At 41.9% G+C, this 15,339-nt stretch overlaps 1 protein-coding gene across 1 annotated transcript in view; it reads right to left on the bottom strand.

The window, feature by feature from the left end:
• The window catches only part of TGDS (TDP-glucose 4,6-dehydratase), a 377,842-nt gene that overhangs the window by 112,242 nt on the left and 250,261 nt on the right, over positions 1-15,339 (bottom strand). The window contains exon 8 of the mRNA XM_069205136.1: positions 2,560-2,603. Within this exon, the coding sequence (XP_069061237.1) occupies positions 2,560-2,603 (44 nt within the window). The remainder of the gene's footprint in view (positions 1-2,559; positions 2,604-15,339) is intronic.

Here is a 15,339-nt window from a genome sequence, read left to right as displayed (position 1 = left end):
AACCTCATTACCACCATCAACAACATCCAGCTTTTCATGGACAAGGGTAACACTGTGGCCCTCATCCTCCGTGACCTCTCAGAAGCTTTCAACTCTGTCTCCCACCCAATTCGAATCCAATGCTTCCACAAGATAGGGATTCATGGAATAACTCTTAAAATGGACCAGACCCTTGCTCACAGGCTGCAGACAGGTTAGCCTAACCCCCTACACCTCAAAACCCTCCAATCTGATTTGTGGCATCCTCCAGGGATCTTCCCTTAGCCCGACCGTCTTCAATATCTACATGTCCCCACTGACAAAAATCATCAGAACCCATGGTCTCAGCATCATCTCATACACCGACGACACACAACTTGTCCGCTCCCTCTCCAAGGACACCACCAACACACAAGCAAAAAAAAGTTGCTCTCGGGATGAAACCCAAATCCTTCATGCTCTATTTGGGTAGACAGAGGCTGTACTCTTTGGAAGGGACACCAGTCTGATCTTCGACCTAGTGACCACTTGAACTAGGACCAACACTCACTCCATGCAGCTAAGCAAGAAACCTGGGCATTGTGTTTGACAACCAAATAACGATGTCCAACTATGTCAACCTGGTCACCTCCTCCTTGTTCTGCACACTAAAGATCCTTAGGAATATCGTCAGAGGACTTCCTTTTAAGACTCGTCCAACTATCACCCATACCCAAAACACCAGCAAGCTAGACTTTGGGAACACACTAGACATCAAAATGTCCTCTAAACTCACAAAGAGGCTCCAGATCACCCAGAACACAGTGGCCAGACTGACAATCAACCTCCCACCCGCACCTAAATATCCACTCATCTCAAAGACCTCCACTGGCTCCGCATCCACAAGAGTGCCCAGTTCAAGCTACTCATTCACACATACAAGGCATTTCATAACCTAAGTCCCACCTACCTGAACAACCACATCAGCTTTTCACTTCCCCACTAAACACAATTGATTGGGGACCATCTGCTTGCCCCATCCCATGTACTGCAAAGAACTAGAGCTGGTGCATAGCCTTCTTGTACCTACTAGCTCCTAAAGTCTGGACAAGCTTCCCCTTCACATTAGAGCTGCCAGCTCATTCCTAAAATTCTGGAATAAATTGAAAACTTACTTTTTTCAATAGGACTCAGCCAGGATAGCACCCACCTTTCTCAGAGCACCATGATACATATTCGGGTGATGTGCATGCTTTACAAGTAAATATAATATATCCGTGAAATCTCAGCCTAAATTCAAGATCAGTTGTTGACCTAATCATAAGAACTAAGTATTTGCAGATGTGGAGTACAGGTAGTTTCATCTCTCCAATAAGGGAAGGTTTGGAAATGCAATATTCTGTTTTTGTCAATGTCAACTCTAAAGGCTGTGATTAACGCTTTTCCCTTAAGAAAGCTGGAGGACTGGCTTTGAAATTGTCCTCAGACAGAATTTCTAAATTCCCATGGGACTGCAAAGCTACACAGTTAGACTGAAAATTAAATATTAGAATATCTCAGCCAGAGCTTAATTTATAAATAAAGGAAAGTGGAAGTTTGCAAAGCTTTTCGTAGAAGTCCACTGCCAGCGCTGTCAGATCCTGGGTTTATCCAGTACCATCGATACCTACTCTTGAGTTCACCTTAAGTCTTTCTTCCATCAACTTAAACCTACAATTACTGTTGCTGACTCACTCTTGGTTCTTTTTCACCCCTGGTTTCTTCCTTTGCTACTGTCTTGCTATCTTACTTTTTCTTTCTCCCTGTCTGTCCTATGCTCAAAGTCTTATGATGAAAAATAACTTTTGGTCCTTATAATTGAGTGCAGCTGCTGAACACATGCATAAAACAAATAAGGGAGTACAATTTCAGGCTCTATCTCTCCACCAAAGAACTGAACAATGAATGCTGCCTCTTACCAGATCCAACAATAAGGGCCTGTAATTAACAACGCCTCCTGGTGACAGACAGCATAATACATTGCTATGGGACTCAAAATCCACATGTTTACGCCATAACCCTCCCCCATCCAGCAGCTGAACCTTAGTGAGCTCACCCTACAAGTATGGAAAACACTGACCTAAAAAGGAAAGAGCAATGGGTGTTGCAAAATTACAGAAACAGAGCTGTTGCATAATCTATACTATAGATAGCCCCTCCCTTTAGTGATCACACAAATCTTAATTTTATGAAATTAAAAGCATGTCAACTGTGAAGGGTATTTACATCCCTTAACTGCTTACCTTGATAGTAGCTGAACCAACTAACTGTCACAAATAAAAAGGGTATTTTATGGCAGTTGGGCAACTTTTCTAGATTATATGGGACTTTCAAACCACTTGAGCATTGCCTTTGCAAAACATCAAAATGTGAACCAGTGGAAGCACTCCTGTTATTTATTTATTTTTACATATTTTTCTCTTTCACCAGAAACAGACACAGAAGTTCTCAACAAATTTCATGCTGAAGCCCTCTGGGGTGAAGGTCACAGTACAGTACTAAGCTGTGCTTCTAGCAGCTACTAATGCACAATCAATCTTACAAAATGGTATTGGTACTTACCATTTTTTGTCACGATGTAATAAAGAAATAAACTTGGGAATTACCTGAAAAAAGCCACAGAATACAGGGAAGATAGTCACAAACAATAATATGTAAACACACATTAGTCTGAATATAGAAATTATACAGTAAGCTCTTTACAATCAATTGGGTGCAAACATCAACCACCAGTCAAACTACACCAGCATGGACTACACTTGAATATAAATCATTTAGAAAAACACAGATGTTTTCACCATCTGCAATTTGTATTAAGTTTAGTAGTAATACAACAGCACTACTAAAGTACAATAAAATGATATTCACCAACCTTTGAGTGTAAATCTCCACCTCTCCAATCTTTTCTATGGGGAGATCCCCACACATATACGGTTACTACTTAGTAGCAAATGTGGGCAGGGCCAAAGAGAACAGCTGAAAAAAGGGGTAAACTGCCTACTAAATAGGAAGGGTTGAAAGAGGGCAAAAGAGAGGTTTAGGGAGGCCCGGAGAGTGGTTTAGAGCAGGAAATGCACCCACCCACAAAAAATAGTATGCCCATTGTGAATCATAAACAGCACTTTCAGAGTTACTACAGCCGAAAAAGAAACCCAAACAGTAGTAAATGACTCCAGCTTATAGCAAGTCCAGCACCAATCATGGTCCACCACTGGCATTGCAAACCCCTCCAATAGAAAATAATGGTGGTAGGACTCAAAATAAAACCCCATAGGAAATATTGTTAAATTATATTTAAAATATTTAAAAACATAAATAAATATATGAATTATATAATTAATGTTAAAAATACCTAAACATAAATTGCTGCTTAGTTATAGAATATTTCAATAAACGTTTTTAAATTTATAAATGAACATTAACTTTTACTAAAATATAATGCATTTACTTTTAATTAGTTGAATTCACCACTGTAAATAACTAAGGCATTTTTTTTAGTTTAGGCTGGAATTTATTTTTTTAATTTAATCCTTAGAAAAATAAGTTTAATTTAATTTAGTATTTTTAAATTAAAGATTTATTTCATAATTAACAGTGCTGTAACATTTGTATCTTGCCCTACATTTAAAATAAATATATAAAATTAATTTCCATTGATATTTAACATAAAAATGTATACATTTCTACTTTTCCCTTTATTTTGCCATAGGGAGACTCCAGAGTAAGGATCTCCCTAATATAAAACATAGGGGAAATGTAAACGGTTAATTAAACTTTATAAAACATTAGTAAAAATACTATTGTTAAATATGAATATAAGCTAATTTTATATATTTTTTGTAAATGTAGAACAAAATATATAAATCGTAAAGCACTGTTAACTTCATGCTGAATTAAATTTTTTATTAATTTAATTCAATTTGTCTGAAGTTTAAATTTAAAAATAAATTCCCACCTTAAGTAAAAAATTGTATTATGGATTATGAAAAGTGATAATTAAATTCCTTTCTATTAATTCAAATACATTTTAATAAAAAATAATGTTATGTTAATTTATTGATTCAAAAAAGGTAAAATATATTCTAATTAAATCATGTTTTACGTTTAGATTGTTTTTAACATTCAATTTTGTTAATATTTTTAAACAATTTAACATTAGTCTTTATGAGATTTAATTTTAAATCCGTACCTTATATATTTTCTATGGGAGGGTGTTGCAGTACCAATGGTTGACCACGTGTGGTGCTGAACTTACTACTGTTTCCTTTTTGCAAGTGGTAACTTACATTCCTAAATTTGGTTCCAAAACCTTTTTCAAAGTGCGCAGATGTGTACTTTTAAAACTTTGAGTAAATTTGCACTCGAAGTTTAGGAATAGCCTAATTAGTAAAGTTACTCAGCAGTTTAAAATTAACTTACAGAGGCAAATTACTCACATGTGTTAGTTATCCTTTGCAAATCGCCCAGACTGTTTAAATTAGACTTATTTTTTTTATTTGCAGTGGAACAACTGCCATGTTATCAAGTTCCATTTGTGTAGAAATGGTGAAGAACAAATAATATTTGAAAAGGACTGGCACAAGAAATAAGACCATTTGTTCATTCAACAATTATATTGTGCAGAACCTGATATCACTATCAGAAATGCAGATTTTTATTTGGAATAACTCTGTTAGTAGGAAAGAGGAAGAGATGCACAACTTCAACAAGAGCAATGCAATCTGGGATCAAGTAGTATTTTATTTTTCAATACATTTCTTAAGTTTCTCCTAACAAATGTTAATGTCTTATGAGAAAGGGCAACAGTAACTTGCCTTTTAACCAACCTTTTGCAGTGTACTTTTTTCAACTATGTACTACATGTAGCTTCCACGTTTATATATTCCACTGTGCACAGTTGTTGGACCTGCGCAGAGACTGTGCACAAGGCTAGCCCCTATTGCCCCTTCCTGTGCTCTACCTATCTTGGTGCATTAGCATATGAGCGTGGCATATAAGGTAAGCATAATAAAACTCAAACACAGACCTTGATTTACTTTCTGTCCCCTTGCTCTAATACCATGTGGACGTTAGCAGGTTCAGTGTGCTAGATGTATCTTGTAAAGGAGCAGGGGTGTCTTCTCTGTTATGCCAGAAGAGCATCACCCCACTGCTGGAAACAGTACATCAAAATGTAAAATAAAATGATAACATTTAATAAAACTGCTTTATTACCATTTTATTTTACTTCTAGGAGCTGCTGCAGAGTCTTGAGGGCGAGGCCAGCAGCATCAGGAGAAGTGGTGGGCACAGGGCACTGCCAGTGAGCACCTCTCCGGTCATCTTTGGATGGCCAAACCAACATGTACACTTGGATATCTCCAGGCTGTTGCTTGGATATATCACCAGGGCTCAAGAGCAGAGGCGCCCAGTCCCTACTGAGCATGTAACCAGCCCGCTCTGCCCATTTCCGCCACTTCTCTCATGATAGGTAATACCAGCATGAGAGCGGCATCTGGATTCGCGCAGGAGAATCTGGGAGCCTGTGTGCATCAGGATTCAGGAGCTGAAGAGCATGGCGAGGCGGCAGGTAAGTTTTTCTTTTTTTTGTCCCCCGCGCTGCCCCACCACTTCTCCCTGCTACCAGCCTCCACTGTAAAATAGTGGTACACTACACCTTCATTAGAACAGATAAAGGAGGCCAAGCCAACAAATTAACAGGTAGAGCCAGGGGTCAGCTCTGGATCTAAAAACACATGTATGAACCTAGCCTTAAAATTATTTGTATGTACCTAGCCTTGAAGAGAAATGTATTTCTTTGACATGCAAATGTATTTCACGTTTTTACATCAAATTAAATCCATGTGAAACAAAATCGTAAGCCAAAGATAATCTTTATTTTCCCTTTTGTTCGATAAGCTGGTTTCTCATAACCGCTTGTCAGAGCTTTTCCTCCAACTGTCCGTCACTGTTTCACGAGGGGTTCCAGAAACCCAATCTCTGTGAAACAGAGCAAGGACACAACACATCTTCCCTCCTCACAATCTATACACAATAAAATATAATAAACAATAAACATCTTATTATGAGCATTACCTGCAATACCTAAAAATAAATACAATATGAATGAATGTAAGTGATGATAATCAGGCAGAAAAATGTAAAATAATACATTGACTAATACAATACATAATCTTCAAATCTGTGAGGTAGATTAGCTCCTCGGGTTCCACGCACAAACCTCTTTTCTCATACAAAGTTCTGTCTACCATTTCTTGTTCCTTTTTCCTTGATAAATCCGTTTTATACAATCTGGTAATCTCACATCTTTACTCTTATTCCACACATTTCCATCACTTAATAATAAAGAATACTTATTTACCATTACCATTTTTAGCACCAAAGGTTTAGAAAACTTTGACATACACTTGTTGACTCTATGTCCCTTCAAAACCCTTACCCCATTCTCCAACCTTATAACTTACATTCTTTTTACAATTGTCTTGACTACTGTTGTCTTGGCTATCTCTCTGTATTATGACTTTCCTTTCTACTCCCTTAGCCAACAAGTTCTGGGATTTTGACCTCTCATCAGCTTAAATGGAGATTTTCCAGTCACACTGTGTAGAATCGTACAGTATGATCACAGCAATTCACACACAGCTTTACGCCAGTCCATCCCACTCGCAATGGTTAATTGCAAACCGCCCTTAAGTGTTCTGTTTTACCTCTCCACCATGCTATTACTTTGAGGATAATACACAGCATGTTCAATATCAAACGTTTCCAGAAATCTCTACATTGTATCTGATAACAATTGCACAGCATTGTCTGTGACTATAATCTCTGGCACACCTTCTCTTTCCCAGAGGTCACTTAAAAATTCTACCAGCACTTCTGCTGTGATACAATCTGTAAATTTAACTTCTGGCCAGAGAGAATAATAGTCTACTACCACCTTAGCAAATTTAGGACAAGAGCCCAATGTATACAGTGGTCCCATAAAGTCTAAACCTAATTTCTTCCACAGCTCATCAGATTTGTCACAAATTACTGGGGAATATTTCTCAAATTTTTGCCATTTACCACTCCAGGCACACGGTATACAATCAATTATAAAATGTTACACATCTTGGTCAAGACCTGGCCACTAATATTCCTCACAAACACGTTGCTTAGTAGCACTCATCCTAATATGTCCTTGATGTGTCAAGCTTAAAATTTTGTTTTTGAGAACTGCTGGTACTACCAATTGATTACCCCTGACTAAAACACCATTCAACAACGACAGTTGACTACCCACATGGTAGGAAATGTTTGCCTACCCTGGCGAGCCCTCCACCATGTACTTCATTACTTCACATAACACACCATAATTTTCCACACTCCTTCTCCATTCTTCATGTGGAATTCTCCCCTCAGTAATCTTCATGACTACCGCAATCATGTCATCATCATCCTGTTCGACCTCCTCACCTGCAGGCAACCATGATAGACAACCTGCCAAAGTATTTTTCTTTCCTGGCACATATTCAATCATGTAGTTAAATTCTAACAATCTCATCACCCATCGAGCAATCCTTGGTGATACTTTCTCATACCCTCTAGCCGATAATATCCCCAGTAAAGGTTTATGATCTGTTCTAATTCTAAATTCTATTCCCCATACAAACTTTCTGAAATAATTAAAACCGCAAAAACAACCTAACGCTTCCCTTTCAACAGTAGAATAATTCTTTTCTGCTGCCCTTAAAGGTCTGGAATTATACGCTATGATAACCTATTTTCCCTCATACTTCTGTAACATCACAGCTCCAAAACCCACATTGCTTGCATCTATGTTGATAATGATGGTATTCTCATTCACACTCCTCACTCATACACTCTCCCTTTCAACATAAGTTCCCTCAAGTCTTTCGTTTTGTCTGCCAAATTGGGGATAAATCTAGAATAATACTCATCTAAGCCTAAGAAAGATCTCAACTGATCCTTATTTTCTGGTGAAGGGGCTCTCTCAATTGCGTCGACTAATTTTATTTTTGGAGATACCGTTTTTGTCAATCCAATGACCCAGATATTCCATGTCACTCACACCAATTTTGCCCTTTCCTTTGCTTACGGTCAATCCGTTCTTTTTCAACATACACAACACTTTACGTAATGCTTCATCATGTTCCACAACATTATTACAAAAAAACAGAATATCATGCTGGAAGTACATAACCTGTGCTATATCTTTCAACAAATGGTGCCTATCTCGTTGGAAAACAGCGGCTGCTAGTCGAAAGGCATATATTTTTATCTATACGGCCCTTCCAGTGTAATGAAAGATGTCAAATGACGTGAGTCAGAGTGCAATGATATCTGGTGAAATGCAGAAGACAAATCTAATGTTCAAAATACCTTGGCACCTTTTATGGTAGTCAACATTTCATTTATGTTAGGTAACGGGTGTCTATCAACTCAAATAGCAGAATTCAAATCCCTTAAATCAACAAACAAACATATATCACCATTATCTTTTTTGCAATCACAACAGGAGCCAACCATTCCGATGCCTCAATCTCTTCTATAACTTATTTTCTATACAAATCTTCCAATACTCGTTGCAGTGGTTCCCTCATGGTCAACTGAACCATTTTGGGTTTATGTACTTTGGGACAAGTATTTTTTTTTTTTTTATAATCTTGTGCATAAAACCCTTTAGTAGACCTAACTTATCAGAGAAAACTTCTGGAAATTCATCAACAAATGAAGACAGTGAATGCTCCTCAGCTGAATTTACCACTGATTTAACTCTTAATACTTGTTCGGGATTTGGGTCTAAGCTAATGGCCAAATCTCTTTGTTGTGGCCATCCTAATAAACTTGAACTATCCTTTGCAAAATACACTTTAGCTGACACCTTAATTCCCTGAAATTAAAACTGAGCATTTATGTAACCCACCAACTCTATGGGCTTGTTCCTATAAGCTACCAGTTTATTATCGAGTGGATAAATAATATGACAGGGAAACCTGGACATCTGTTCCTTTCCTATAAGCGTGTATCTTGCACCTGAACCTGCCATGAGTTTGATGATTTCACCATCCACTTTGATCACACAAAATGGACTGTCCTCTGAGACATTTCCTACTTGCTCTATCTGCAACATAACCTCTGGCAAATCACCCTTATCTTAAGGGATATGCTCTACTGCATTTACCCACTTCACAACGTTGCTCTTATTTGCATATAATTTGCTCTTACACATTCAAGCAAAATGACCCTTTATTTTGCATTAATGACACATTTGTCCAATTGCTGGACACATTTCACTTGTCGATACATGTCCTTTCTTTCCATTTTAAACAAATCCAGCTGGCCTTATCTCTTCCTTTTGTATACATAGAGGTTTTAACCATCCCATCTCTCTTGGTCCTCCGATTTCCTTGTTGTACTGTTTATTTATTTTTTTCCTCTCATGCCCAACTCCTTCAATCCATCAGTGTTTTCTGCTCTTTTTACCATCTCTATAGCTTTAGTCAAAGTCAGGTTCTCTATGTTAAGTATCTTTTTTTGTATCTTTTTATTGTTCACATTCAGTAAGAGTTGATCTCTTAACATTTAATCTAAAAAAGAAAATGTATAATCACAAGTAGCAGCAAGAAATCTCAAACTGGCTACATAACTTTCTACAGATTCTCCTGGAAGTTGTTTTCTTTTAAAGAATTTGAAGCTTTCCACAACAACGTTTGATTTTCCCTCCAAAATTTTCTGAAAGTTTCTTATTGCTTTGTTGTATTCATCATCAGAATCTTCCATATCCGGAACTTGTGGAAGATGTTTCAAAATTCTCCTTCCTTCCGCCCCTAAATAATGTTTTAGTAAAGCCAACTTCCTAGAGCTGGAGGATATGTCTCTGCCAATATTTACGCTTCAAAAACTTTATACCAGTCTTCCCACGGTGTTGAGGGTTCATCAGGATTCTTCAAAAACATTACAGGTGCTGATATGCCTTCCATTTTTTCTAAATAAATTATAGAATAATATTTTCACAGAAAAACAATATTAAGTTGATGCTTCTTTATAATTAATATCAGTTGTCCATTAATATTTAAATTTTTAAATTGTCATTTGGACAAACTTTTTTCCTTTCTTTTTTTTTTCTTCTTTTATAACAATTTGCTCCAAACCAGAGAAATTGCTATTTCCTTAATATATTTCCTGGATGGCTTCTCTATGAATCCAGGAAGTTGATTGAGCGCTCTGGTCTTTTTTGCCAATGCAGTTGCTAGGATATACCTGTTAGCCTGAGCTTGTGTGTGCTCTCTTCACACTCCATGGTTGGAGGCTCCTCCATATTGTGCCTTAAACAAACATAACGACGGGTGCTTCCGCATCCACAAAACACCTGTCTGACCAAGAACCACAAAACTTCCTTCCACAACAGCGCGAAACATGGCATAGAAGGCTCAGGAAGACTCGGCAGCACAAACTCCGAAAAAAGCTTCAGAGACAACAGTTGCTCTCACACAGGCGGTGGACGGCAGGGTTCGGTCGTCTATTCGTTGTCAGTGAAACAAAATCATAAGCTGAAGGTAATCTTTATTTCTCCTTTATTCGGAAAGCTGGTTTCTCATAACCGCCCAGGCACAGCTTTTCTTCCAACTGTCCGTCTCTGTTTCACAGAGGTTCCAGAATCCGAATCTCCATGAAACAGAGCAAGGGCACAATACCCTGTCTTGAGAAGCACTGATTAAAAGAGGTTTTTAAACATTAACTGAGAAACATTTCTCGCCCTGCTCTGAAGACAACGCTATAAGTGAGCTAAGAGGCAAGTCAGCTGTCATATGTATCCAATACTTGGCCTAGATTTTTATCTTAGTTGAAGTATCAGTATAGGTTATTAAATCAAATATGTGAGGTTTTTGCATAGCACACATCCTGAAGGTGCTCTCATATTTTATATTGAACAAAATGGGGAAATAAAGAATTTGCCTAAAATCACACAATTTGGTCAAGCAGTGAAGCCTGGATTTATCTCAGATTTTCCAGTTTCATGCCGTGCAGTTCAGCCACTAGATGGGTATTTCTTTCCGACATCAAAGGGTAATGGTTTTTCCTTAATGCTTGGTGGATGAGATTTGAGTGTGGGAGATAGACAGAAACCATTTTATGTTCAGCAGTTGTACATAGCACAAGTCTTGCTCAAAGACATAAGAGCCCTTAGCAAAAGACACAAGCTACGTTACACTTTTTATTTTCTCGGTATAGACAGGTTTTCAGGGATTCACAGGATGCTGAACATAAGCTGGGATTCAAAACTTGTTCCCCATGTTTCATTGTAGGCAACTGTGGCTGCTAGGCCACATCACCTCCCGTCAAATGTCAGCTTCTTTTGGGATCCAGGTTCCAAGAAGAACTTGAGCTGAACCAGTGCCAGGCTTCTTGCTTGAGCATTTACTGGCTTATTCTTTTCTTCTCTGGGGTACACTCATTGCATAGCAGAATTCATCTTGGTTACTGTAAAGTTGAGGCTGTTTCAAGGGTGGCAAATATGGAGTATTTAGAGAGCATGCTATTGGATCACAGCCTTTTCAAGATGACCCTTGCATGGGGTAGGCTGTGTCTGAAAATTCCTGTGTGGTGACTCCAATCCGAGGAGTTGAGGGATCCAGCTTTTTTTTGCCACTGTAGGGGAATCAGTGCACCACTCCTTACTGAAAACTCTGGCACAGTCGCCAACATGACTATCGAGTGGGATACATTTAAAGTGGCATTAAGAGGTTTTTGTATGAAGACAACTTATGGTGTCAAAAGGACCCTATTGTGAAGTCTGAAAGCAAAGAAAGACTGCAGCCAAGTGTAGGAAATAGCCTGTGTCTCGGATAAAGAAGCACGCAGAGGGAGACAGGGCAGGGAGGCTGCTGGTGTGGCTCCTAAAATTTAAACCCACCAGGGTCCCACTGGGTGCCATCCAAATCCAGCAGGCACAATCACAATCATAAACATAAACATGTAAATTGAGATTTATCAGGTATCTGAGGTTTAGTATTGCGGGTTATTCATGTATCCCTGGAGAAGGAAGTTCTCCCCTTCACTTATTTTATGGTGCAATAGCAGCACCAGCTCCAACTGTGCACAGTGTCAGGAGCAGGAGGAACTGACTGAGCTTGGGAAACCAATTACATTGGAGGAAGTACAGATGGCTCTCACTCCGTCTGTATCTGGGATTGTAACTCTGGCAATCTTTGTCCTGGTAGAGTTTTACACTATGCATAAATCTCAACTTCACCACCAGCTACCAAGAAGTAAGAGACTCTGTTGGCCTACATGAGGCAAGCAATGCTGGCAGTCCTTCCAAGAGACACTGTTCAGATGGCCTCCTAAAGGCTTTAACACCCTCAGTTGGCACTACCTCAAAGTTATACAGCATAAATTAGGAATGGACCCAGAATTTCTACGTTGGGTATAGCTACTGTACACAGACCAAACAGCCAGGGTACACACAGGCAAGATGATCTTGGAAGTGATGCACTTATTACTCATATTTGCCTTGGCCATGGATCGCTAACATGCTTTCAGCACTCCAAGGGCCCAGACAGCAGGATAAATCTGGAGGTGATATGGTACATCATAGCACTATATGCAGATGAAGCTCCGATATAGCATAGAGAGGACAGCAATAGCCTGGAACCATTAATGGAGATGTTAAGCACCTCTGATTCAATCGGGTGTGGCCCGACCGGCAAGTATGGCGGACACGGAGTAAACTCGCTCTGCCCGGGCCCAGTTTTTATCCAGCTTGATCGCCCCCGGGAGGGGTGGAGGAAAGCCCTTAAAACCAGAAGAATCAGAGGGGGACGCCTGTGGGGGCATCGGGATCGCCGAGAGCGGGTTCTGAGGACAGAGGAGGCTCCCCGATAGTCGAGGCGTGGCCAGGTCTGGCGCGGTACGCGCTTGGAGCCTGAGGAGCGGGACACCGCAGCGGAGGGGAGCGACCTCGATGCACAGAAGGAGGCTGCCCCCCCCCCCCGGAGCAACAGGGAGTCTACGAGCCGCATCGGAAAGTGTGATGCTAGAACATCGGCGCGGCTGCGCAGAGGCCTGACACGGCGGCGGTGGCAAAGGGCGATTGAGGGCCGGATTGGCCCCGGGAAGGTGGCAGGGCCCTTGTCGGTCGGCAGCACAAATGGAGCCGGGGGAGTCATCTATACAGGATCACAGCTACGGTGAGCCGTGTAAAGACACGGGCACAGAAGACGAGCACCCTCGGGGCGGCGAAGCGGAGGTGGGCAACAGAAAATCCCTGACGGTGTGGAGGGGCCTATAGTGGTGGGTGGCTGCCCCACGGAGCACGGACAGAGATGCATGTCCTGACTGGGCCCAGGAGAGGGTCAGACTAATCCTGGTAGATGAGATATTTTGTGTCATTAATATGTTGGACGATGTTCAGCCCAGAGGGCCCCTCTGAGACTTTGAACTGCTGAGCCCTTGGTGACTGCGCCCTGGTGGGGGGACCCTCATAGAAGCGCCACCTAGGAGCCAGTGGGAATGATGTAGAGACGACAACCTATGTGAGGTTTATTCTGGGGGCCCAGTCCCCTGCTGTAGCAGGCTCTCCCTGGCAGTGCTGACCCAGGGAGCGACTGGACGGCCTGCTGAGTGATCCGAATTGCTTCCGCTGCCGCCTGCTGGGGGAGGGGAGGGGGGTGCGCATCCTGCCCGTATGTCTACTAAACAATGCTCGAAGGGAAAACCACAAGGCAAAACCGTGACGGCGACCTAACCCGGTCAGAAATGGCTGCACCGGTTCCACCCTCCTTGCAAGATACACTGGACAAGATCCTGGGCGCCATCGAAGAGTCTAAAACGACTCTCCAGCGAGAAATAGGTCAGGTGTCAGTGGAACTTGGGCTGCTTGCTGCGAGCGGACCATCAGAAGCTCGCTGACAGAGTACGATGTGCTGAGGCTACGCTTACGGATATAGCTCCAGCGCAACAGGAGCTCCATGCCAAGGTGGTGCAGTTAATGGACCGGGTTCATCGACTGGAACGCCGGGCCGAGGACGCAGAGAGCCGTAATCGGAGGAACAATGTACGCATAATTGGCCTACCGGAAGGAGCTGAGGGGTCAGACGCAGTGACCTTCCTTGAGCAATGGCTGCGGCAGGAGGTTTCTCCAGATCTCCTCAACCCCTTTTTTGCCTTGGAGAGGGCTCATCGAGTGCCTTCAAAACCTGTTGAGGCGGGACGACCCCGCGAACAGTAGTGGCCAAATTACTCCATAACAGAGACTGCGATATCCTGCTCCAACGGGCCAGGGAAGCTGGGCCCTTCCGAGTGGACAATGGCTCGGTGACACTAATCCCGGACTTCACGGCGGAGGTGCAGTTCAGACGTGCTTCTTATACAGCAGTGAAAAAGGCCTTGAGGGACGCGGGCAGCAAATACTCGCTCTTATTCCCAGCCAGGCTCAGGGTGATATTGGAGGGACACACCACGTTCCTTCAGACGCCGGAGGAGGCCTGGGAATGGTTGGAGACACACATGGCGAAAGACAATTACGGTGCTCAAGTGGGGCAGGCACTTTGGCAAGATCGCAGGAGAGCGCGGAGGAAGCAGAATAGATCGTGCCCAAGAATAAGACCGACACCTGTACAGAAAGAGTTGGACAGACAGGCTGCGCTGGAGGCAGCAACCTCATTGCAGCGGATGGCTTTGGCTGAAGAGATTAGCGGAGATGAGTTGGACCGCCGCTCTCACTCTCTTGACTCAGAATCACATCATTCAGATGCAGCACCGCAGGTGAAACCCCAAACGGTCGATTTGTACTAAGTTTCTATTGAGGAGCCCTGCACCCCACTCGGGACTTACACCTATCTATGGGCCCACGGTGGCCATGGTCCCCAACTTTGATTCTCGACCGCTACTTGTTGGATGGCGAGAACACTACATGACTCATTGTTGAGGATATGTTTGCTTTGCTTTTTTTGGACAACTGCCTGTTGCGGCATTGCCCTGGGCAGCGGGAGTTGGGGTTTTTGGTTTCCTTATTTTAGAATGTGCAGGATTGTGACTGTGTATGCTCTAACTAGTGCAGTGGTTCGTGTGGGACATTGGAGGGTGATGTGTGTGGATGGGTGCGGGCGGGAGTGCCCGCCCCCCCTACATACTAACTTATGTCACGTGATGGCTCTCAAGTTGCTAACATGGAACATCAGGGGGATGGGGTCTTCTATTAAGCGGCACAGGATCCTGGCATACCTCAAAAGAAGGGGGGTACATATTGCACTGCTCCAGGAGACGCATCTCACCACTGGGGAGGTAGACAGGCTAAGACGCAGATGGAGGGGGCAACTGTTTGCCACCAAGTAATCA

The sequence above is a fragment of the Pleurodeles waltl genome, chromosome 8 (genome assembly GCF_031143425.1).
Source record: "Pleurodeles waltl isolate 20211129_DDA chromosome 8, aPleWal1.hap1.20221129, whole genome shotgun sequence".
In the NCBI taxonomy this organism is placed as follows: domain Eukaryota; kingdom Metazoa; phylum Chordata; class Amphibia; order Caudata; family Salamandridae; genus Pleurodeles; species Pleurodeles waltl.
Note: the sequence above shows the minus strand (reverse complement) of the source record. Positions and strands in the feature narration are given on the sequence as shown.